We start from the raw sequence: 24338 nt of genomic DNA, 5'->3' as shown, positions 1-24338 counted from the left end.
AAAAATGGGTTTTAAGTTAGCTCCCTAGCTGTATTCAGCTGGTTTTTTGTTTTTTTCTTTTTGCGGGCTAGGAGCTCCTAAGAGCTCCTTCTCCTGAGGTTCCTCGTTGCTAATCAGTTGATTAGGTAAGCCTGGCCTGCCTCTCAATCTACTGAGCCACCTCCTTAAAGTAAAAGGAGGCGGAAATGAGAGACAAAAAAAAGGAGAAGAGAAAAAAAATCCTGTTGACCCCAATTTAACTTAAGGGGAAAAGGGAAGATAGAAAAAGTGTTTTATACTCACCTGTTCTGGCAGCTGTGTCTTTAAGCCAAGGTATTTGGTAAAAGGACTGACGGAGTGAGTAATAAGTGGGGTGAAAGGGCAAGAAAATTCAGGAAATTTATTGAGGTTCTAGAAACCTTCGAAGCACTAAAGCAGGGCCAAGAGCCAGAGGGGGTAGCCGGGGTGGGACTTCTCCCAGGTGATTAGTAAGGAGATCAGAAGACTGATATAGTTCTTTTTCCCGTAGTGGTTACGCCAATTATAATGGTAGAAATTTTAGGCTTCTGAGAGAGGTTATAATATTGTAATGGTTAAAGTGTGGCTACAGGATTTATGTAATATTGAACAATGGCCGCCAAGGAATTTACTTATGAAATTCCTAAAATGAAACACTCAGGTCAGAATGAAGTTTATGGAGGTTTAATCACACTGGGAGTAGGGAAGGAGAGGGAGAGAAGGAGAGAAGAGAAAAGGGAAAGGGGCTACTCAACCTCTGACCAAGGCAGAGGGAGTTTTAGGCCCAAAGGCCCAGGTGGAAAGAATCAGTCCTTAACTCACGTGACCGCTCTGAAGGAAAGCTGTCTGCGGGCGTCCTCCCTGTCCAAGCTCCTAACACCAACTACGGTCTCGCTCTCTCCACAGGAAGTGAGTGAATTCCAGAGGCTGTTCCCTACCTCACTTCCTGTGTCTCACAAATGCCAATGGTTGGCTCTAGCTTGGCTTAGGACAGCCCAGGTGGGCAGTTAGTTATTTCTGATTTGTCATTGACTAGCACATGCCCGTGTAGTGTGGGTGTGCACAATTTTTGGGTGCTAGACCAAGATGGAGACTTTTAAAATTCACAGCAGTAGAATGAAAACTAGATTTGGAAGCCAAAAAAATGAGTTCAAATCTTTCCTCTTCTATTTCCTAGCTGTGTAACCTTAGATAAGTCATTATATTTCCCTTTGCCTCAGTATTTTTAATCTATAAAGTAGTGATAATATTTGCACTACCTACTTTAATGGAGCTGTTGTGAGGAAAGCACTTAGTAAATTTCTTAAAACTACATTTTTAAAAATTATTTTCATAACATCTAATGCCCAGTGGACTTACGCGTTGGCTATGGGGGGTGGGGGGGGGGGAGGAAAAGAAAATTATCTATGTCTTTAACGAATAATGCTTGGAAATGATCAAATAAAATATATTTAAAAAAAAATTATTTTCATAAGGGTCTTGAAGACCTAGGAGGGAACCAGGAGTTGGGGGTATAAAAACCTTGAGAGATGGAGAGGTAGAATGAAAATCTGGAAAAAAGCTTGCTTTAGCTGGGAGTGCCCAGGGAGATAGAAGGTTCTGTAGACATTGTACCACCCACCCCCTCCCTAATTTGTCCCAGTGGCTGTGACCCTCCCCAGTCCCCATCCCTTAGCTCCTGCCCTTTGTATAAAGAGGAGTGAATTTCCCTCTCCCCCTCACTGAAGCCTTTGTCTGATGTGCTGAGATGCCTATGGATCTACCCCCAGTGGGGGAGAGAATGGGCCCCTTTGTCTGGCCCCCAGCAGTGTGACACAGCCTGATAGGTCACCACCACCCTCCCAAAGACTTCCAAAAATGCTCAGCCTCTCAGAACCTATGGGGGTGGAGAGGGCTCCCCAGGGTAGGACCCAGGCACATGCTAGCTCCTCAGTCTCCATTCAAGATACAATTCACTACATGGATGGAAGGTCTTTTCTAGGGTCTAACTTTCATATTATTGGGCTACAGTGGCAGCTGGTCTCCTAAGGGTTTTGGCATGGGGTGGCAGAAAGTAAGAATGGAATCTAAATGGGAAAGGGGGATTGAAAAAGAGAAGTGGAGGAGGGAGAGAGAGAGGTGTGAGAAAGCCTTTTATGGGAACTTGTCTACAACTAAAAAAAATGTTTGCTGAGCTGAATTGAGAAAGGAAAAGAATTATAGCATGTTAGAACTGGAAGGAATATTGTCATTGTAATCCAAACCCTTAATATGACAGGAAACCGAGTCTTGGAAAGAGCAAATGACTTTTCCAAGGTCATGAGTTGAAACTTGAACTGGGATTTTCTGAAACTAGATCTGGTATACTCTCTATTTCTCCACTCAGTCTCAGGCTGGAGGAGGAAAAATAACAGAAGAAGAAAGGAGAAAGAGAAGGAGAGAGGAAAGAAGAGACTCTGGGAGCAAGGAGACAGAGAAAAGGAGGAGTACAAAGGAGTAGGGAGATATTTGTTCTAGTTCTTGAAAAAGTCCACTATTTCATGATTCTTTGGAAAACAGAAGCAATCAGGAACAGCAATATTGTAGGATGAACAACTGGAATGACTTGACTATTCTCACCAATACAATAATCCAAGACAATCCCAAAGGACTCATGATTAAAAAATGCCATCTGCCTTCAGAGAAAGATTGATAGTCTAAATCTAGACAAAAGCATTCTATATTTCACTTTCTTCATGGGGGGGGGGGGAGGGCTGGATTCAAGTTTTCTTCCACAAAAGGACTGATATGAAAAAATAGTTTATAGGATTGCAAACATAAAATCTATGTCAGATCGCTAACTTCCCCAGTAGGGTGGGAGGGAGAGAACTGGGGACCCAAAAACATTTTAAGAATATTTTTAAATTGTTGTTGGAGTTGGAATGCAGATCAAAGCATGTGATTTTTTATTTGAGTTTATTTCAGTTGTTGTTTGGGAGTTCTGGGTTTATACGAATTATTCTCACAAAAATGAACAACATGGAAATTTGTTTTGTATGATAATACATGTATAACCCAGATCAAATTGCTTGTCAGTTACAGGAGTAGGGAAGGTGACAATTTGGATCATATAACTTCAGAAAACTTAATTTGGAAATGTATTACATGTAATTGGTAAACATAAAATATCTTTATAATAAAAAAGCATATTTTAAAATTGTTTTACATATAATTGGGGGAAAGGAAAAGAAAAAGTTTTTAAAGTAAAAAAGAAAATGGAAGCTGTATGGAAAAGAAGGGGGAATGAGGCCTGGAGGAAGGCAAGCAGACCAGAAGGAGGAAGGAGAAAGAGAAAGCTGAAATCTGAGACTGCTCCACACTGGCAGCTTCCTTCTACCCTCCTCATCCCCATCCCCACCCTACCTCCCATCCCATACACAGTGCTAGGTGTAGTAGACCGAGAAGTTGAGGAAAAGGAGGAGATAAAATAGGATACCCATTCCCAAGGAGCCTAGGAGCCTGATGTGAGTCCCCATGTCCAATTCCCCTGGCAAAACCCTCCCAAGGGATGCATCTCAACAAGCCCTCTCTGCAATCACAGAACCCTGCTTGCAGCAGCCAGGAGGGGAAGGTGAAGTTCAGAGATAGAAAGAGATGATTGGAAGGAGAGGAGGGGTTTCCTCGAGAGAGAGGCTTGGCTGCCATTTGACTGGACTTATTTCTAGAGCCAGGACTGTGTCATAGGAAAGGAGGAAGGCCTGGTGGGGAATGGAGGAGGGGGTTGGGACCACAGGAGGGAAGACTGAAGTGAGAAGGGACAAGGGTCTAGAATTAACTGGAACTAAACTAATCCTCTGCAGGAGGATTCTGTGGAGGCAGGAAGCACTGGAATTCATCTGCATGGAGGGAAAGAGAGGGCTTGGCCTCAGAGTTTAAATCTCTGAGATTAGGCAAAGAAAGCAACTGATGAGGAGCCAAGAAATCTGGGCACTAGTGAGGTTGTTGTTCACTTGTGTCTGACTCTTCATGATGCTATAGACCATACTGTCTGTGGAGTTTTCTTGGCAGATACTGGAGTGGTTTTCCATTTCTTTCTCCAGCTCATTTTACAAAGGGAGGAAATTGAGGCAAACAAGGTTAAGTGACTTGGCAGATTCACAGGGTTAGTAAGTGTCTGAGGTCAGATTTGAATTCAGATCCTCCTGACTTTAGCCCCTGCATTCTATCCACTGAGCCATTTAGCTGTCTCAATGAGAACTCCACCACCTTGGTCTAGTTATTTGCTTTGGTCTTTCTCCTCTAGCAAACTAAGTTGGGCCTGATGACCTCAGAAGTAGCTACTCTCTAGCTCTAATATTCTATATAGTTCTATGAGGTTAGCTTACAAGAGGGACATCCCTTGTGAATCTCACTGAAATGGGGGAGAAACTCAGAGACTCTTGCCTTCTCAAGGTGAGATCTTTCTAGGAGGTGCCCTCAGGATGCAGGCAGGAAAGGCTACTTACTTTGGGGAGCTAAGAGTGCTGGATTTATCTCTGGCTTCTTTATCCCTTGTCATGAATTCTAGTAGTTTCCTTCCTATGATCATCCTGATACCCTCCTCCAGCCAACTTTAGAGACTTCATCTTTTTTGGAGCAAAGTATTTAGGGCTAAAAGAGACTTCAGAGGTCATTAAGTTCAATTCCCTCATTTTACAGAGAAAGAAACTAACTCCTGGAAAGGGTAAGTGACTCATTCAAGATCACACTGCTAGTATGTGCCTAAGATGAAATTTTAACTCAGGCCTTCCTGTCTCCGAGTCCAGTGGCTTTTATAATATCCTACACAGCTAAAGAGGCAACCGAGTGGCATAGTGAATAGGACTGGACCTGGATCCAGCCTCAGATACTTACTATCTATAGGACCCAGAGTAAGTCACTTAATCCATTTTTGGCCTGTTTCTTCAACTGTGAAATAGAGTTTAATAATAGAGAAATAATAATACCCTCCTTCCATCATTGTTGTGAGGATCAATTGAAATCAGATCATATTTATAAAATACTTAGCACAATGCCTACTACATAGTAGGTGCTACATAAATTCTTATTTCCTTCTTTCCTCCCTCTTTTCCTTCTTCCCCTTCTTCCTTCCTTCCTTCCTTCCTTCCTTCCTTCCTTCTCTCTCTCCTTTGCTCTTTCTTTCTTTCTTTCTCTTCCTTCCTTCCTTCCTTCTAGTATTTAGGTCATAGGTAGCAGAACCACATGGGCAATGAAGTGGCTTATCAAATAGAGCCAGACCTGGAGTCAGGAAGACAGAGTTCAAATCTGGCCTCAGATACTTACTACTAGCTGTGTGACTCTGGGCAAGTCACTTAACTCTGCCTCAGTTTCTTCATCTGTCCAATGAGCCTGAGGACATGACAAAGCACTCTAGTATCTCTGCCAAGAAAACCCCAAATGGGGTCAGGAAGATGAGGCAGGACTGAACAACAACACCAATGACCCTCCCACTGAGAAGCTTTGGGGATGGGGGGCCAGAGTCATCCACCCTCCAGAGAGAAACCGCAGGAATGGGAGGCAAAGTCAGGTGTCCCATAGCTGCAGTGCTCAGTGGCTGTGGTTTTCTATCCTTTTCTTTGGGCAGCTCCTTAGGGCTGCGGAGCATATGTGTGTAGGGGGAAAGGGGATACATTCCAGCTGTAATTAAATCACATACTTCCCTTCTGGGGGCTGACAAAGAAAGATGACAGCAGGAGGCTGAGGGGGGGGGTGACCATAGGGAAGCCATGCAGATAGCAGCAGTTGGTTCCCCAGGGAGTGGCCTGTAGGGGGGCAGGGCAGGGGAGAAAGTCCTATTAAGACCCTCAGAGAAGAAAGGAAGGCTGGGAAGCAATGATTCCCCTCGCTCAAGCTCTGAAGGGAGAGGGGAAAGGGAGAGGAGGGCTTAGGGTTAGCTTGAGGAAAGGACCTCCCTCAGAGGGACCAGTTACAGAAAGGACCCTCCCCCTCCAGACAAAGGGGCTAGAGGCCAGCCAAGCAGAAGCTGGACAGCTGGGTGGCCCCTTTAAGAGGCCAAATTCCCTTTTCCTTGGCTGGTACCCAGGTCACCAAAGCTTTTGTTTCCTCTCAGCTATGGTTGGAAGGGGGGAGTGGGGGGGGGTGAGATGTCTCACAAAAGCTTCAGGGCCCTGACCTCACCCTCTGGTGCCTCTGCTTGCTGAGCCTTATAAGGAAATCCCCCGCCTTGGTCTCCCCACCACTCCCCCCCCCCCCCACCTCAAGAGGCTAAATCTGGCTCAGAAGAAGCTCTGAGAATAGCGACCCACTTGCCCTTGGCCTGTTATACTCTCCCTTTTCCAGGGTCTCATCCCACAAATCTTAACTATTGTCTAATCAGCATCCTTCTTACTTTAAAGACTCTCCCTCTCCCTCACCCCTTCTCTTTTCCTCTCTGTCTCTAACTCTGTCTCTCTCCTTCTCTCTGTGTCTCTATCTCTCTGTTTTTTCTGTCTCTGCCTCTGCCCCTCTCTTTTCCTTTTCACCACTCAAGAAAGCCCAGAGTTCCAATCATATATCCTGTTGCCAAGTTCTCATCTTCCTTTCTCCTTCAACTTCAGGGGTCCCTCCCTCCACAACATGAGCATTCACGCAATAATAATAATTAAATAGAACTGACTCTCTTGGCCCCTAAGCTCTGAAATAGGAGCAACGGGTCTGAGAAACTGCAGAGAGGTACATTTAGACTTGCTTTACTGAAAAATTTCTTAACTGTTAGAGCTGTCCCAAAGTAGAATAGGCTGCCTGAGGAGGTGGAGGATAAGATTTTCTTTTTAAAACCCTTACCTTCTGTCTTAGAATCAATACTGAGCATTGCTTCCAAGGCAGAAGAGCAGTAAAGGCTAAGAAATGCAGGTTAAATGACTTACCAAGGCTCTCACAGCTAGGAACTCTCCAAGTTCAAATTTGAACCCAGGTCCTCCCAACTCTAGGCCAAGCCCTCTATCCACTGAGCCACCTAGCTGCCTCTTGAACTTGATAAAAAAAATTTTTTTAATAACCTTATTTCAATAGAATTGCTTTCCTTTGTAATCCTTTGTTTTCATTGTATGCATTGCAAAACCTTATTTTGAGATGGGACCCAAAGGCTTCACCAGACAGCTCAAGGGGTCCAGGACACAATAAAGGTTAAAAGCCCTTGTTTCTCAAGCAAATCTCTCATTTTCCAGAGGAGGATACTGAATTCCAGAGGCAAGAAGCAATCTGTCAAATGTTATACAGCTATTAAATATCAGTCAACACTTGAACTCAGGTCTTATGACTCCAAGGTCAGTGCTTTTTTTGCTACTCCACATTTGCTCTTGAATTCACATTTATAATACAACCCTCTCCATTCATCCATCCATCCATCCATCCATTCATCCATCCATCCATCCATCCTCTCATTCATTCACCCAACAAATGTTTCATGAGCACCAGCCACATACAGAACACTCAAAGGGATGTAGATGTGGGAATGAGACCATCTTTTCAGTCTCTTGTCTCCTGAAGCCTCTCCCAGTATATCACACCCTCCTTCCAAGGATCAAACCCAGGATCTTCAGTTTTCGAGACTGATGTGCTGTTTACTGCACTAAAGAGTTACTCAGCTTAGTCCCCACCTCAAACAGATTGTCTTTTACCTGAGGGTCCACTATTCAATCTGAAACTGCTAGCCTGGGATTCCCTTCAGGGTGGATTCCCACTGGAAAAGGGAACAAGTACAAACTTTGGGGTCTCCAACCTACAAGCTAGTCTTAAAACCTGGGGTTTACCAGATCCCACTAGGCCACAAGTTTGGGGTTTCTAGGTTCCATGTTGTCAGTACGAATGAGTAGACATGGGGCAGCCAGGTGCTTCAGAGAGCCTAGCCTGGAGTTGGCAGGATCTGGGTTCAGATGTGACCTCAGACACTTCCTGGCTATGTGACCCTGGGCAAGTCACTTAACCCCAATTGCCTAGCCCTTACTGCTTTTCTGTCTTGGAACTGAAACTTAGTATCAGTTCTAAGAAAGAAAGGAAGGATAAAAAAAAGAAGAATCAGTAGACAACCTCTCTACTCTAATCCCAATTCTTCCCACTGTCTGAAAGAATCAACAGAGGAAAATTTCTTTTTTCTTCTCTGCCTTCAGAGATAAACATCCATAGGCAGAGAGACAGATAGTTGGGCTGTACTGCCTGATCCTCTTGTCCCCAACTAGATAGTGCCAAAAGAGAGGGGTACTAAGCACAGGGTGCTTCTGTCTTTGAGGAGGGAGCTGACGCAGTTCTGCCAGGATGCCTGAAGGCTTGGCGGATGGGGTATAATCAGAAGGGACCTTGTTAGATCCTGGGACAGGAAGGGACACTCCCAAAGCCTAGAGCTATTTTAAGGGGGAGCGACTGGACTCCTGGATCCCCAAGACCCAAGAGGAGAAAGAACATAGAGCAGAGACAAAGAAATAGACAATAAGGTTTTCTGAGGCAGGAGAGAAAGGTAGGGATTTGTCATTGTTCAGTTGTGCCTGATTCTTCATGACCCCATATTGGGAATTTCTAGTTAGAGATTCTGGAGTAGTGTTATTTCTTTCTCCAGATCATTTCACAGATGAGGAATTGAGGCAAACAGGGTTCAGTGATTTGCCTGGGGTCACACAGCTAGTAAGTGTCTGAAGCTGAATTTGAACTCGGGGAAAATGAGTTTTCCTGACTCCAAATCCAGAACTCTGTCTACTATGCCACGTGGCTCCCCCAAAACAGATACTAAGATAGAAACAAGGGCAATTCAATTTAAAAAATGCTTCTTAAGTCCCTAAACTCTGGAGATATAAAGATTTAAAACACCAGTCCTTACCCTCAAAGAGTTTACATTTGTAGAGAGAGCTTTTAGGAATGACCAGTACTTAGATAAGCAGTGCCTTTACTCTGTGCCAGACAGAGTGACTGTCAGCCACAGGGCCAAGGAAGTACTACATCAGCATGATACAAGATAAAATATGGTGGCAGCAGCAAAAAAAAAGATCTATACAAGGCAGTCCAGGAAAATCAGAGGAAGCAGGTATCACTTTCAGCTGGGAAGATCTGGGAAGCCCTGAAGTAGGAAGTTGGTACCTGACCAGGGCCTTGAAAGAAGAGAAGGATTTTAATAGATAGAGATGAAGAGGGAGTACATTCCAGTAATGGGGAAAGCCTCAGCTAGTGCATGGATGTGGGAGATGCCAAAATGAAAAAGGGGAACAGCTGGTCCAGTTTGACTGGAATGTAGAATGTGTGAATGTAGAATAATGGAAAGTAAGGCTGGAAAGATTAGGTCTGAGTCAGATCATGCAGGGCATTAAAAATCAGATGAAGGAATTTGTGTTTTACCCCATAAGAAATATGATTAAAAAAATGAAAGATTCTGAGTAGGAGACATTCAGTCTCTAAAAGGTTCACCATCACCAATCTAGGTAGTAGAGTGGATAGAGTATTGGACCTCATCTTCCTGAATTTAAATCCAGCTTAAGACACTTAGCAGTGTGACTCTTGGCAAATTGTGTAACCCTGTTTGCCTCAGTTTCCTCATCTGTAAAATGAGCAGAAAAAAGGAAACTTGACAAACCACTCCAGTTTCTTTGCCAAGAAAACTCCAAAAGGAGTCACAAAGAGTTGATCATGACTGAAGTATTAACAAATCAAAAATATAAATTGGGAGTTGAGGAAAGGGGGAAATGGGTTTAGGTAATGCAACGATAACTTTGGTTTTTTAATCTGTTGAGTTTGAGGTGGTGATAGAACAACCAAATGATGTCTAACAGGGGTTGGTGATCCTGAGCTGAAGATGGGGGGGAGGGGATATGTGGATCATCTGACTAAGAATGATAATTCAATCCCTAGTAAAGTATGAGATCATGAAGTAGAGAAGAAACTTAGAGAAAGAGATTGAAACAGAGGCAGAGAGAGGGGTGGGGAAAGACAGTAAAAAAGGGAAGTGGAGAAAGGTGCAAAGACTATAGAGTAGAACACAAAATAATAGAAATAAAGGGAATGGGAGATGAAGGCAGAGACAAAGACAAACTAAAATAGAGGTATGTAGAGACAGATCCTTAAAGATCCATAAGAACAGGCACCACATACTTCTTAATAATCTGTTTATGTTTCCCTAGCTCCTAGCATGGTGCTCTGAAGTTTTGTTTTGTTTTTCTGAACTTACCTTGTATCTTAGGTTGCATACAAAGTACTGGTGAGATGAGCACAGAGTTCCCTGGAACCCCCAAATCAGGAGTCCCAGGTCAAAGATTACATGAGGAATTTCACCCCAGCAGTGCTGGCTGAAGAAAGCTGGCCCTAGTGAAACCAAAGAGGTGACTTAATAAACAAAGGATTCTCTACCTCTAGCTTTAGATACATTTAAACTAATTTTATGATAGAGGTCTTAGCACAGAGAGATACCTCCTGTTTACATCTCAAACATCGCTAGGTCCTTCAAAACAGGTAACTCACACCTTTATGATCAGGTTGTCATAAACGATGTATATCTGTACTTATGCCCCCAGACCCAAAGGCACCTCACTATGTCACCTATTTCCCCCCTTGTTTGTTCCCTTCTTTATTCTCCTTCCCATTTTTCTTTTCCAAGTCATGAAGACCCTATTTCTTTAGGATATAAAAATCCTGAACTTTTTCTCTTTGGGGAGGCAGCTTGGTCCTGCACACTGCCTTCCAACCATTCACCCAAAATAAATTTCTCTGTCTTTAAAGATAGCCCATTGGATCCTGCCATTCCAGAAAGAGCATCCTTCCCCGACCAAAGTTAATCTCCAGCTCTCCCTCTACATTGGTTCCAAGTCAGAAGAGTGGTAAATGCTAACCAATGGGGGTTAAGTGACTTGCCCAGGGTCACCCAGCTAGAAAGTGTCAGAGGTTAAATTTGAACTCAGGATCTCCCATCTCTGAGCCCTGTCCAATTAACAAATGCTTTTAGAGGAAGTTTTTAAAAGACTTAAAAACTTAGAAAGAGGGACAAATCTCCAAATTCCCATATCTTCCTTCCCATCCACTCCCCTAAAACTTGGATAAGGTTGTTCTTGCTGTCCTCGGGGACCAGCTGGGGAAGCAAAGAGTGAAAGTATAGGAGGGCTTCTCCCCAGTGGGACAATGACTGCCTAGGAGAGAATGATTTCACCCCGGGAAAGCTCCAGGGATAATAGCTCCTCCTTCCTTGCCAGACCTCAGATCTCCCTAGGAAGGGGGTGTGATCTTCACTATCTCTCTCCGGGACAGCTCTGAATAGAATCAGATTTATTCTGGGCTCTTCGGTGAGCCAGAGCCTGGGGCCGTCACCCACCCAGCCCTCTCCCTCCTTTGACACACCATCATCCCCCCTGCTGAGAGATATTTAAAGGCGCCGCCGCCCCCCCCCCTCCCTTATCCCCTCCTCAGTCTTTTTATCCCAGGCTGCCCTGGGCAAAACTGAGAAACTGCTTCTATTTGGGGACTGTGACTTCAAGGTCTCTTCGACCCTTCCTTGTCCCGGAAGCTCCTGTTCCTGTCCATCCCCCAGCGAGACACACCCCAGCCCAGGGGCTTCTCGAAATCTCTAACAAGATCATTAGATTCAGAGCCAAAAGGGATCAGAGAGACTATTTAATCCAAACCTCCGGTTTTCTGGTTGAGGAAATTAGAGCTGGGAGAGGTTATGAAGTGCCAGGGTCACACAGATAATAAGTGGGGGAGCTGGGACTGGGAACTAATCCTTCTGACTCCCAGTCCAGTGTGCTTTCTGCAGCTCTGTGGGCTGGTTACTATGGCTAGGAAGTCCTTCCTGCCTTCTAACCACCATCCCAACCACTACAGTACTGAGTGTTCTCACAATATAAAAATGTAACTAGGGACACTTGGCTCAGTGGGTTAAGAGCCAGGGCTGGAGACTGGAGGTCCTGGGTTCAAATTGGACATTTCCTAGCTGTGTGACTCTGGGTAAGTGCCTTAACCCCCACTGTCTAGCTCTTACTACTCTTCTACCCTGGAACCAATACATAGTATTGATTCTAAGGCAGAAAGTAAGGGTTAATAAACTAAGTAAAACACTTAACTATCTCCCTTAACCTCATTATTTCCCTAAAATCTGAAGATTTCCTGTCCTTGAACCCCTCACTGCCCCTGCTCTTTAGTACTTCCTCTCCAGAGCTTAACTCTTTTGTGTGGAGTGAGAAATTAATGTGTTATTCTCAAGGTAATAGTTATTAATATCTAAATTAGTAAAGCTGCCTCCCCACCCCCACCCCCCTTCAATCGGGGCAAAAGCCTTATAGCTTTATCTGGGGACTTTCCAGACTGACTCAAGGATCAAATCCTAAATACCAATCTTGAGAACCCTTTTGTCTCTCCCATAGTATCAAGCCCAATGACTGGATTGATCTCTTTGTATAATATTCCTGTCCTTTATTTCTGGATGAAAACCTTTGTCTTCAACTTTTGACCAATTCTTTAAAATGTTCATTTTTTAAAACCCTTATCTTCCCTCTTAGACTCAATTCTATGTATTGGTTCCGAGGCAGGAGACTGGTAAGGGCTAAGCAATAGGGGTTAAGTGACTTGCTCAGAGTCACACAGCTCAGATGGGTCTGAGGTCAGATTTGAACCCAGGACCTCCCATCTCTGGGCCTGGTTCTCAATCCACCGAGCCATCCAGCTGCCCTCTTAAAATGTTAATTTGCTTGAATGTATAAAATAAGTATTATATTTTCTTATAGGTCCAGAGTCTTTCTGTAATTCAGTCAGTTAATGCAGTCAGCCAGTCAAGTCTGTTTGGGGGACCAAAGATATGGTCCCTATCTCTTTCTCTCCCTGTAAATTTTGGGGGACATTTGTCTTAGGTCAGTGACTTGAGGCATTGCCCCACATTTCTCTCTCAATAAATACATTCTACTTGAATTAATGGCTTCCTTGTTCCTTGAATAGTAGTTAAAAAGGGTTGTTCCTTGAAATTTTCAAGATCCCTTTAAATTTCCACTTCACACACTTTCATTAAATAACCCCCCTCCTCCCCCCCAAAACCCCAACTCTTACTCTTCTGTCCCATTATCAATTCTAAGAGAGAAGAGCAGCAAGGGCTAGGCAATTCAGATTAAGTGACTTGCTCAGGATCACACAGCCAGAAAGTGTCTGAGGTCCAATTTGAACTCAGGGTCTCCTGACTTCTGTCCTGGCATTCTAACCAATAAACCACTGAACTGAATGACATAGACTTTTTAAAGCTAGAAGAGACCTTAGAGCTCATCAGGCTAGACTCCCCCACCCCCACAGTTCCAGAGGATGAAATCTTCAGGCCCAGGAAGAGGAAATGTCATATCCAAATTCATACTAGTGGTAGCAGAGCTAGGGTTCAAATCTTCATTTAACAGTTGAAAAGACCCAGAAAAATCAAGCAGTACCGTACCAACTAGTAAAAGGGCTAGAGCAAGAATCCTGGTACACCACTTCTCCCTTCTATTTCTACACTTTCCTCTGCACAATCCGGGATAATGCATGTATCACTCCCATTTTACAGATGGAAAAGCCAAGGCTGGGAATGAAGTAGCTTAGCCAAGTGACAGAAGAGAGATTTGTATGTCTAACTTTCCATGATCCAACAGTTGACTTCCTCACCCCACCCTGACCTCAGATGCTGGAGGTCTGAACTGAGACAACTGTTTGTATTTTAGAGCTGGGGGCTTATTAATTGGGTTGGGCCAGAGTGGGCCTGTGGGGACATAGGAAGGGGGTGAGTCCTCTTTCCTTTATTTAATCACTATAATTGGGCAGCAGTGGGAAGAGATGATGATTGTTTTGGGCCTCTCCTGGTGGCCCTCATTAAGGGAGCTGATGTCACTGGCGCCCTACCTTGAGCCAGTGGCCTCTTGGTCTGATTGTCTGGTCTGAGCTGCTGCCCACCATCCCCAGAACTCTCATCTCTGCTTTTCTCTAGTTTGCCCTTTCTGCCCCCCACTGAACCCCCAACTCCTTCCTACACTCCCTAGTCTCTGTAGTTCAGGACAAACTCATCACCCTCCAGTTCCCATCTCTTCCTTCTCCCCCTCCTCCCAGCTTCACACTCTCCTCTTCTAGGAAGTTTTCCTGGACTATCCATACATCCCCTATCTCCCTTAACTTCTCCTTATGGGTATTTAGAGCTCTGACCAGCTGTCTCTGTCTTGTCTCCCTGTGAAACTGAGAGCTTGGGGTAGATTAAAAATATTTAAGACCTGGAAGAACATGAGGCTTCCCTTCCACTAAGGAGCTATGCTATCTAGGATCTTAGGATCAGCAGATTTGTGCTGAAAAGACCTTAGAGATCATTTAGTTCTCTTTATTTTACAGCTAGGGAAACTGAGAGCCAGAGTTCTTTCTACTACACTGCATTGCCTTTCATTTTTCACAATGCAGTCTAATGCAAAATGGCATTTATGAGATCCTCAAGCCTGGGGACCCAGGGACTATATATACTTCTTTGGTCATAAAATTAATCTCTTTCTGCTTAGGGTTCACCCAGTCCCTGGCCTCACCCCAACCCAACCAGAATCCTTTCTCACCTCCCAAAACTGACTCCATTCTCTAAATTGGTTCCCCATCCTTTCAGTCAATTTCTAAGTAGGACTAAGATCCCCAGCCAGGGTAGGAACTGGTGTGTGTGGTGGTGGGAACAGAAAAATCAGGACACAATGATGGGAGTGGTGGTAGCTGTGATCATTTTATTCACAAAATCAAACTAGATATCATGGAGGCAGGGGGGATAAGGGTTCAGGCTGAGCACATTAGAATGCTTGGTGGTCCCTGGTCCCTCCTCTCATACTAGGTTGGCAACCAAGGGACACTCCCACCCCCCCACTTCTGGATTGGACAGAAGCTGTCACTGCCAGCTCAAACAACTTTCACCTTTGTCCCCTTATTCTCCCTCCCCCCCAAGGTTCTCCTACTTCCACTTCAGTCAAAGTAGGGAATGTGCCTCATCTCCCCTTTGAGAAAGAGCATTTTTTGAGGAGCGATAGAAGAGGGGAGATAGAAGAAAGTACCCCTCCGTCACTTCTTCAAGGGAGGGAAGAAATGACTGAATTTCTCTTTTCAGTTTCCATTCTGGGGAAACCTTTTTTCCAACCCACTTCTTGATCATAGAGGTCAGAGCCCTGAAGTAAGGCATGAGTTGAATCAAGACTAAGATAGCCAAGCTTGAGGGGAGCATGGGGTATTATTTCCTCTGTCCCTTGTCCCTTCCCTCAGAGGTAGAAAAGAGAAAAGAGATCCTTTTCTACTCATCCCCTGAGGACCAGGAATCTCTATCCTCTTCCTTGGTCTGAGTGAACTTCAGGAATGGGCTCTGCCCCAGAATAAGAGGACCTCCACTCCATAGGGTCTGGGAAGAAAGCTCCTCCCCAGGGGCTTTCCCTTCACCTCCCTCCCTCTCCAGGTCCCATAACTTCCCTTGGTCTGCTTCCTGAAGCTTCCCTAATCCATTCAATATATCTCCCCTAATGTCATCTGGTTGGTCCATGGTGGGACCCCCACCATTGAGGCTAGTCCCAGCCTTCCTGGCACTGTCATCTACTCTGCAGGGTATCTCTATCAAGTCACTGTCTGAGGCTTGGTCCTCCTTATCCAGGAGGGTCGGGTCACTCACTCCAAAAAGACTTTGATTTGAGGGTAGGGGAGTCTCCAGCTCCTCCTCATTTGGGCCTGAGTCCTCTGGATCTTCAGTTACATGAGAATGTTCTTCTTCAGAGTCAGATTGTATGTCGCTGTCTAGGGACTTTGGTCTGTCTAAGGGCTTTGTCTCTTTCTCAACCTCCAGAATTGCAGGAGGGAAATTTTCTGCTCCCTCCCTCCTTCCAGCATCTGAGGGGGCATGAGCATTTCTTTCTCTGTCCTCCTCAGGTTCCCCTTCCTGATGGTAACTCACAGGACTTCCCAAAGAGGGACCCAGTTTCCAGTGCCTAGTTCCCTCAACTCTCTCGTCATTGTCATCATCATCATCATCATCATCATCATCATCACCATCACCATCTTCTTCCTCCTCCCCACTTTCTTCTTCATCTGCAAACCCATCAGACTCTCTGTCTCGATCCCAGGTGGGAGGGTCTAACACCAATTCTGACCCAGGTCCCACCGTCTCCATTAGCCTCCCAGGACCCCCAGGTAAGAGGGAAGCATCAACAGCAAGGTCCTCAAACTCTTCAGACACATCAGAGTCAGGAGCCCCATCCTCATCCTCTCCCTCATCAGGCTGAGCCCTACTGACCTCAGTATGCCTAGGAGGAGGGTCCCAGGGTTCATCATTATGCTCCTCTTGAGGAGAAGGATGTTCCTTTGCAATCATCCCCCAGCTAGGTGAGTCTGGCTCCCTAGAATAAAGTCCCAAGGGTGTAGAATCTGGAAGAGTCTCACTCAGATCATCCCCCTCACTCTCCTCCACCTCCTCTTGAAAGACTGTTGAGCTGTCTTTGGCATTAACCTTTCCTATTTCCTTGACCAGCTCCTCACTGACCTCTGTTTTGCCCTCTGTTTCCCAGCTTTCCCATAACTCCTTATTACCCTCAGCCCTAAAATGAGACTCCAGGGGGTCTTCTGAGATATCTACCTCTTGTTTTATTTCTTGGGGCCCTCCCTGGCCCATGAAACTAGATTGAGTAGTGGTACCCCCATCAACATTGTTGGCAATTGTGGTTTCTGCAGGGAGAAGGTCTGAAGGGTGTCTAGAGTCCTCACCCATTCCTAAAGAGTTCTTCTGCTCTGGTTTCTCTAAAACCTCTGGGGTTTCTAAGTGGGGATGAGGAGTTTCATTCTCCATAAGCAACTTGCTGTACTGCTGGTTCAATTCATTTGTTTCTTGCACATCCTTTTCAGTCTCTCTGTCACTCTGCTCCAATGAAGGCTCTAAAATAACTTCTCTATGGTGTGGCTCTGACAGCCCCCCTTCCCAGTTCTCTGATTCTGATACTTCCTTTTTCAGCTGTTCTTGGTTTCTTACCTCTTCTCCTTCTAATGGTTCTAGCCCTGTAATGGATCCATTATCCTCTGGGGCTTCTCCATCACTCTCCCTACTGGATCCATCCTCCTCAAACATCTGCTCTGACATCTTAGGCACACAGTTAAGAGCTTCAAATTCTGTTGACTCTACTTCCCTGAACTCCACCTGGGGGCTCGTGGTTATCCCCTCCTTAATTGTTTCCTTTGTTGGGAATCTTTGCTGTTCAGACTCCTGGCTCCCCAGCTCCTCTTCTCCAGCATGCTGGGACTCACCAGGGCCACCATACCTCAATCCTGCTTCCTCTACAACCTCCCAGTTCCCTTCAAGGCTGCTCTGTTCTTCTGGTTTCCTCTTTGCAGTTTCTTCATGATCCTTCCCAGTCTCCCAGGGAGCTTTTTCATCTCCCTCAATGGAGCAATCCTGACCTATCCCAGCCACATCCTCTGGTTTTTGAAGATCTAGACTTTCTACTTCCAGAGACTGCAGTATTTCCTGGTTTTCCTTTCTCTCCAAAGCTCCTTTTCCCTCTTCTGGAATCTCCTGGTTTTCCTCCGTCTCTAAGTTACCCTCATCCAGAGATGTTAATGACTCCTGTATTTCCTTTTCTGGCAAAGTCGGTATTTCTTGCATCTCCCCCCTCTCCTGGTTTCCCTCTTCTGAAAAACACAATATTCCCTGAATTTCCTCTTTCAGAGACCCTGATTTCTCCTCCTCTCTTTCCAAATCTCCTTTCTGTGGCTTCGGTATTTCCTCATTGTTTTCTTCTGGAGGTCCTTGTATCTCCTGGTTGTTCTCCCTTTCCAGATCACCTTCTTCTGGAGAGCTCACTATCTCCTGGTTGTTCTCTTTTGGAGATCCTAGAGTCTCCTGATTCTCCTTTTTCTCCAGGACTCCTTCTTCTAGAGGACTTAATGTCTCCTGTTTTTTCTCTCCTGGAAAACCTATTGTCTCCTGGTTCTCCCCTATCTCCAGGTTGCCTTCTTTTGGAGAGTTCAATGTCTCTTCATTATCTTCTAGAGATCTTAATGTCTCCTGGGTCTCCTTTTCTAGAGGCATCATTATCTCTTGCTTATCCTCTCCTGGAAAACTCAATATCTCTTGGTTCTCATCAGTCTGCAGATTCTGGATCCCCTGGATTTCCTCACCTGGAAGAATCAGGGTCTCCTGGATCTTTTCACTTGGCAGACTCTGGGTCTCCTGGATCTCCTCATCTGGAAGAATCTGGGTCTCCTGGATCTCCTCATCTGGAAGAATCTGGGTCTCCTGGCCCTCTTCACTTGGCAGTTTCTGGGTCTCCTGGATCTCCTCACCTAGAAGAATCTGGATATCCTGGAATTCCTCAGTTGGCAACTTCTTGGACTTCTGGATTTCCTCACCTGGAAAAATATGAGTATCTTGGATCTCCTCATCTGGCAACTTCTGGGTCTCCTGAATCAGCTCATCTGGAAGAATCTGGATTTCCTGGAATTCCTCATTTGGCAGCTTCTGAGTTTCCTGGACCTCTTTACCTGGAAGAATCTGGATCTCCTGGAATTCCTCAGTTGGCAACTCCTTGGACTTCTGGATTTCCTCACCTGGAAAAATATGAGTCTCTTGGATCTTCTCATCTGGCAACCTCTGGGTCTCTTGGATCTCCTCACCTGGAAGAATCTGCATTTCCTGGAATTCCTCACTTGGAAGCTTCTGGGTCTTCTGGACCTCCTCACCTGGCAGATTCAGGGTCTCTCTAATCTTTCCACTCAGAATACCAAATGTCTCCTGGACCTTCTCATCTGAAGTCCCAGGTCTTTCCTGGATCTCCTCCTTGTCTAGGGCCCCTCCTTTTTGCCATGTCTTTTCTTCCAAGTTCTCTGCTATTGTCTCTTTAGTTTCATCTTCCTCCTCTGCCACTCCCTGGATTTCTTTTCCCACCTTTTCTTGGTATTTACTAGGCTCTGGAGCTGGGGGTTGGGGACTACTTATGTCATTGAGCTCCCCATCCTTTTCCTCCCCATCTTTGGCTGCCAAGGGGTCAATACTAGAGTCAGTTGCTAAAACAATTTTTTTATCCTCAACTTGTTCCACTAGCTCATCTGGACAGGGAAAGCTGAGGACCTGTTGCTTCTCAACAGCTGGTTCTTCAGGCTCTGGGCTACTCCCCATTCCAATGCCTACCTTGGCCTTGGCCCATGGGAGCTTTGGAACAGTCAGGTGCTCACTATCCTTCAGCTTGGGTCCATCATAAGATGGCCCCTGGAGAAGGTAGGAGGATGCCACCTGGCCTTGGACTTCCCTCCCAGTGCCTGGATGGTGAGCTTGAGAAATGGCTGGGATGGGAGTGCTGGCCAAGGTAGGTGTCTGGGTTGGGAGGAATCCTTGACTTTTCAGAAAAGCAGGCATTGGGGTTCGAGGAGTATCCACCATAGGAAGGGATGTAGGGCTCAGGACAGGAGGCCAGGGTCCTGGGTGTCGGATCTCGGGTGTCACAGGAATACACAATTCCATCTTGGGATCTGAAAAGACAGGGGATAGGGGTAGAGTCAGTATGTGAACTTGGGGGAATATCCCCTTATCTATAACACTCCTGCTGAAGTTTTATTCCTAAATTCCCCCCAATCACCACCACATTCCTGAATACTTTTCTATCATCTCAGATCAGGTCTCAGATACCTTCCCTTGATTGAGGGGATCCCTTTGGAGTAGAATTTATTCTCAAATGTGGGTGTCTATTGGCACAAGAGGCTTACCATATACCAGCAAGAGGAATAAGGATTGGGGAAGGGTGTCAGGGTATTGAAGGAACCTTCCCTTGATAGATGGAAGGGCAAGGCAAGGGGATCAGTTGAGTGTCAGCCAGAGACATCATCTTCTTACCAGGGAAGATGATAGTGGCCTTTGAGTCTATATTGGATGTATTCAACCGGGAACTCTCAGCTTCTAGGAGGGTTCTAGAAACAAAAGAAGAGGTCCTGGGTTACTCTGATCACCTGGTTAATTAAGCCAATCTAGCCTGGAAAAATGACAGGTGCTATCTCACAAAATAAGAGATCCAGACACAAACACACATCTACAGACAAAGGTTACAGTCCCACAGACACACAAACATGGCAGTCGCTCACTGAGGTCCTTACACAGTTATGCCATCATACAAAGTCACACAGCCACATAGGCACTAAGTTTCATAGCACAATCACATACGCATATACACATTGCTTTGGAGACTGTGTGTGTGTGTGTGTGTGTGTGTGTGTGTGTGTGTGTGTGTGTGTGTCTTTCCCACTCTGAAATCTTCTCTCATGCCCATGACCTCATCCTCTCCCTGTGGGGGCTGGAGAGGGGGGATCACTATTCTCATGCTAATCAGCTGCCATTGTGAAGACAGCCATCTGGAGGGTCTGGAAAGGGGGGCTTCCTTGGGGAAGCAGGAATTCTCAAGCCGTTCCCATGGGATGAGCTCCCCCCTCTTGCCATGCAGAATGAAGGGGAGCTGGGCTCATACAATAGCAAATGAATTCAGAATTCTAAACCCCTCTTCCCCACATCTCTACAAAGAACCCAAGTTATAATTCCTCAGGGCCTCTTCTCCTTTTTCCTCTCAGTGGTTTGACTGGGGGTCAAGGCCCTTGTCTTAGGATCTCCAAGCACTCTGGATCTCAGAACCCTTTAGAGACAGGAATCACTGTGTTCATTCATGTTTCTGTGCAGGATATACTTCCTACCTACCTCCCCCTATCACCAATGGAAAAAGAGGAGATAATGGCTTACAAGTCAATTAAATAAACATTGTTACCTGCCTTTTCTCCCTGTCTCCAAGGAAGCAAAAGCCACCTCTTTCTCTTTCCCACCCCTGACCAGGAAGAAGTCCTTCCTTCTGTCTAACTTCCATACCTCTGATAACAATGTTCATTCCTCCCTTTCAGTTACAGGACTAGCATTCTCTCCTCTGGGCCCTGATCTCCCAACCCTTTTGCCTTCATCCCTCCCTGTCCCTGCCATTTTCATTCTCCCATCTCTCTCCATCTTAGAACTGTGTCCTTGTTCCTTGTAGAGCTGGACCAAGTTTCAAGGCCTTCCTAGAAGTTTAGGACAGGGGTGAGAAGGGAGATGGGCTTGTTAAACCAACAGCATAAGCCTCCTCCCATCTTGCTGCATAGAAATAAATTGATGGGATTAATGAAAACTAGGCAATGGGCACTAGAAGACACAAATATCCTAGACTTCAGCTCTTTCTCTGTACTGAGCTCAGCCCAGGCCTAATGGAATAAGGGTGCAAAGGGATGTGAGGGAAGAGAGGTGTAGACCTTTTGGGGAGAATGATGCAGTGGTTCTCTCCCTGGAGCTGAAAAGGGATTGTAAAAGAAAGAAGGGATCTTAGAAAACTGAAACCTTTATCTTGCATACAACCATATTGAGGTTCAGGGGAAGGGACTTGTCCAAGATTACATAGTAAAGTCAATGGCAGGTCTGGGATTTGAACACAGGTGTCTTGATTTCCAATTCAATGATCCCTATTCATTGAACCATGATGTTCTGGGGAAGAAGGATTCTGGGAAGAGGACCTCACCTATATGTAGCCACCTCTAGGCTAAGGGACATTTTCAGGTGCGTCAGCTGCTGTCGGTCTTCCAAGACCTGGGCAATCTGGTTGTGGAGATCCTGTTTCTCCTGCTCCAGGGCCTCAACAGCCAGCTACAAAATAAGGGAACAGAAAAATCAGCATGCTTCCTATTCTTAGGAAGGTCTTCCCATCCCTCTTCTGCAATAGCAACTTATTCCCTCTTGTTCAATGCTCTGTGGAAATTATCTTCACATATGCCTTCCCAGGAACATTTCCCCTTGGAGACCCAGAGGCCAAAGCTACATCCTTTCTCTCTCTCTCTCTCTCTCTCTCTCTCTCTCTCTCTCTCTCTCTCTCTCTCTCTCTCTCTCTCTCTCTCTCTCTCTCTCTCTCTCTCTCTCTCTCTTTCTCTTGGGGAAGAGTCTTCAACAATATTCTCAAAGGTTTTGGATCACATGGCTCAGCCCTTTGAGGATGTTCAGCCTTCTAATATTTGACTCCAAAGCAAATAGATAAGGGAGAAAAGAGGAGAAAGAGAAAGTTAGAAAAGAAATAGAAAACAGGAGAAACAAAAGAATGGGAAAACTAGTATCTAAGTGCCTGAGCAAACCCTAAACCCCTCCATTTTTTTACCTTCTCCACAGCCACTCAACCTTGTGTACCCCTCCCTTTCATGACAAACTTTAGTTCCCTCTACCTCCAAAATCTTTCCTGAAATCCTCCTTCATCAGATGAGAAGGGGTGAGGAGAGGGGACAGCCAGCCCTTTCCTTCTAGGACCCTGGCCCCCTGCTCCCATTCAGATCAAAACCGGGAGCTTGTTTTCACAGCTGCTGGTCACAGCTGTGTGTGAGAGCAGGGACAGCTGTCCCCGCTCCTCTGGAATGTGGAGCTCCCCCCAGGGAGCATCAAGGAATGAGGCAGAGAAAGGCTGGAAATCTGGGTGCCTGGGTCCCCTGATCCCTTCCCTGGACCCTGTGAAATGACTGGGAATCTTTTGTTGGCTCAATCTGCAGCTGCCAGAAGAATGAAGAGTTGAAAGTTGCTGTGGATCACAAAGAGGCAGGGATATGGAGGCTGGGAGATAAAGTGTTGATTTCCTACAAAAATGCTTTGAGGAATAAGGAAGGGGGTTTGCCCTCTCTAAAAATTGCCAGCCAAACCTCATCATGCCACCCGGGAATCCTTGAGAAAAATTTTGGGTCACTCAAAAGAACATCTTTGGGAGTTAGAGTTGGGGACTCTAGGTGTCCTATATGTAGAATGGGACCCTTTTCTGGATTGGGAATGTCTCCAGTGACAGAGGGGTCGGGGACTTTGCTAAGGTCCCCCTTCTCTGGCAAGGTCCCCCTAGGCTGGAGAACTCCCCATTCCTTTTAGCTTCAGAGAGACTAAGAAGATCTCTTACAACCAAAGCAGATTCTAGGGAAATTTCTTCAATCATACTAGCTAGGGAGTCAAGGCTGGAAGGACACGGAACAGGAGAGGCAGGGAGAAATCGCTGGGCAGGAGTTAGAAAAGAGGGACCAGGGCTAGGAGAGAGGAGCAGAGGGGCGGGGCACGTTGCTCACCTGGAACTTCTCGCCTGCCTCCTGTTGTTCCTGCCACTGTCCCTCCAGCCTCTGCTCCAGCATCTCTCGACGACCCTGGAGCGCTGCCCTCTCTACACCCAGCCGCTGCGCTTCTCGTTGTCCCTCACGGGTCCCTTGCATTGCCTGGCCCAGCCTCTCCCGAGCCTGGCCCAGGGAGGCCTCCATGCACGCCACACGGGCCTGATAGCCTTCCACCGCGCCCCTCCAGGCATCTCCGAACGTGCGGGCTAGGTCCTGCACGTCAGGGGCAGGGGCATTGTCCGGAGCCCTGCGAAAGGTCTCCAGGCCCAGAGCAGAGCGGGCTACCTGGGCACTCATTCCCGCCCGCTCCTGCTCATGTGCAGCCACCAGGGCCTCGAGCTCCTTCTCTAGCTCAGCAGCCTGGTTCCCCAGACACACCCCAGCCCACTTTTCGGCCTCCAGCACTCGGCGGCTCTCCGCCACCTGCTCCTTAGCCCGCTCCCGGGCCAGCAGCTGCTGCTGGCATCGGCTTGCCACCCCTTCCACCTCCTCCAGAAGATTGTCCCTGGCCACTTCGGCAGCATGCTTCTCGCTCCAGCGCTGGTCCAGCAGGGCCCGCAGAGCCCCCAGCTCCTCCTCAGCCTGGCTCCTCCAGGATGGCTCTCCAGGCTGCTCCCGGAGATTCCCAATCTCCAGGCGAAGCCTCTCGTTCTGCTCCTCCAGAGACTTGACCCGGGACAAATAGGCCTCCAGCCTCCGATTGAGCTCCCACATCTGGACAGACTCCTCTCCCAGGCAGCTCTCCATCATCCTCCTTAATGCCGCCCCGGAGGGAGAAGTGCACAGAGTGAGAGGAGAAAAGGGGCGGATCCCCAAGCACCTCGGAGAGCCCGGAGGAGGACCAGGTTGAGAGGGAACCCGGGGAGTTTCCGGAGTGACTTAGAGCGGAGAGGAGAGCTAGTCCCGCTATTCATACTCCCGCCGGCTGGGAAAAGGGGGCGGAGACCAGGAGGACTTAACCCCTTGACAACCAAAAGCTAAGTCCAATATTTGCTTCGGGCTGTTCTGTACTGGGTGGGGATATTCCAAGAAGGTATAGTCTGAGCCCCCAGCTTGATAGGGGGAAAGGATTTAGGAGGGCCTGATAGTTCTCTTCAAGTCTTTGGAGGTCGGGAATCTGGAAGAGGGCATATTCTGCTTGGTTCCAGAGGACAGAACCAATCCAGATATGAGTGGAAATTGCAGATGGGCAGATTTGTTCTCAAGGTCAGGAAAAAAACGCCTGTCCAAAAGAGGAACCGATTACCACTTAAGGTAGT

The 24338-nt window shown here is 46.4% G+C and overlaps 1 protein-coding gene across 1 annotated transcript; it reads right to left on the bottom strand.

Annotated features, from left to right (window-relative positions):
- Positions 1-14634: 14634 nt before the first annotated feature.
- Positions 14635-23985, bottom strand: NES (nestin). Its single transcript, XM_056816238.1, has 4 exons — positions 23038-23985; positions 21474-21598; positions 19784-19857; positions 14635-19422 (listed from the first exon to the last, which is right to left on the bottom strand). The coding sequence occupies exons 1-4, from the start codon at positions 23827-23829 to the stop codon at positions 15215-15217; spliced, it is 5199 nt and encodes a 1732-aa protein (XP_056672216.1). The 5' UTR covers positions 23830-23985; the 3' UTR covers positions 14635-15214.
- Between the last annotated feature and the right edge of the window lie 353 nt (positions 23986-24338).

This window comes from Monodelphis domestica, chromosome 2, assembly GCF_027887165.1.
Source record: "Monodelphis domestica isolate mMonDom1 chromosome 2, mMonDom1.pri, whole genome shotgun sequence".
Taxonomy (NCBI): domain Eukaryota; kingdom Metazoa; phylum Chordata; class Mammalia; order Didelphimorphia; family Didelphidae; genus Monodelphis; species Monodelphis domestica.
Note: the sequence above shows the minus strand (reverse complement) of the source record. Positions and strands in the feature narration are given on the sequence as shown.

Coding starts and splice junctions, on each gene's coding strand:
- NES (XM_056816238.1), bottom strand. CDS start 23,829: ATGATGGAGAGCTGCCTGGGAGAGGAGTCTGTCCAGATGTGGGAGCTC. Junction 21,599..23,037: donor AGGCAGGCGAGAAGTTCCAG/GTGAGCAACGTG, acceptor CTTATTTTGTAG/CTGGCTGTTGAGGCCCTGGA. Junction 19,858..21,473: donor CTAGAGGTGGCTACATATAG/GTGAGGTCCTCT, acceptor TTTTGTTTCTAG/AACCCTCCTAGAAGCTGAGA.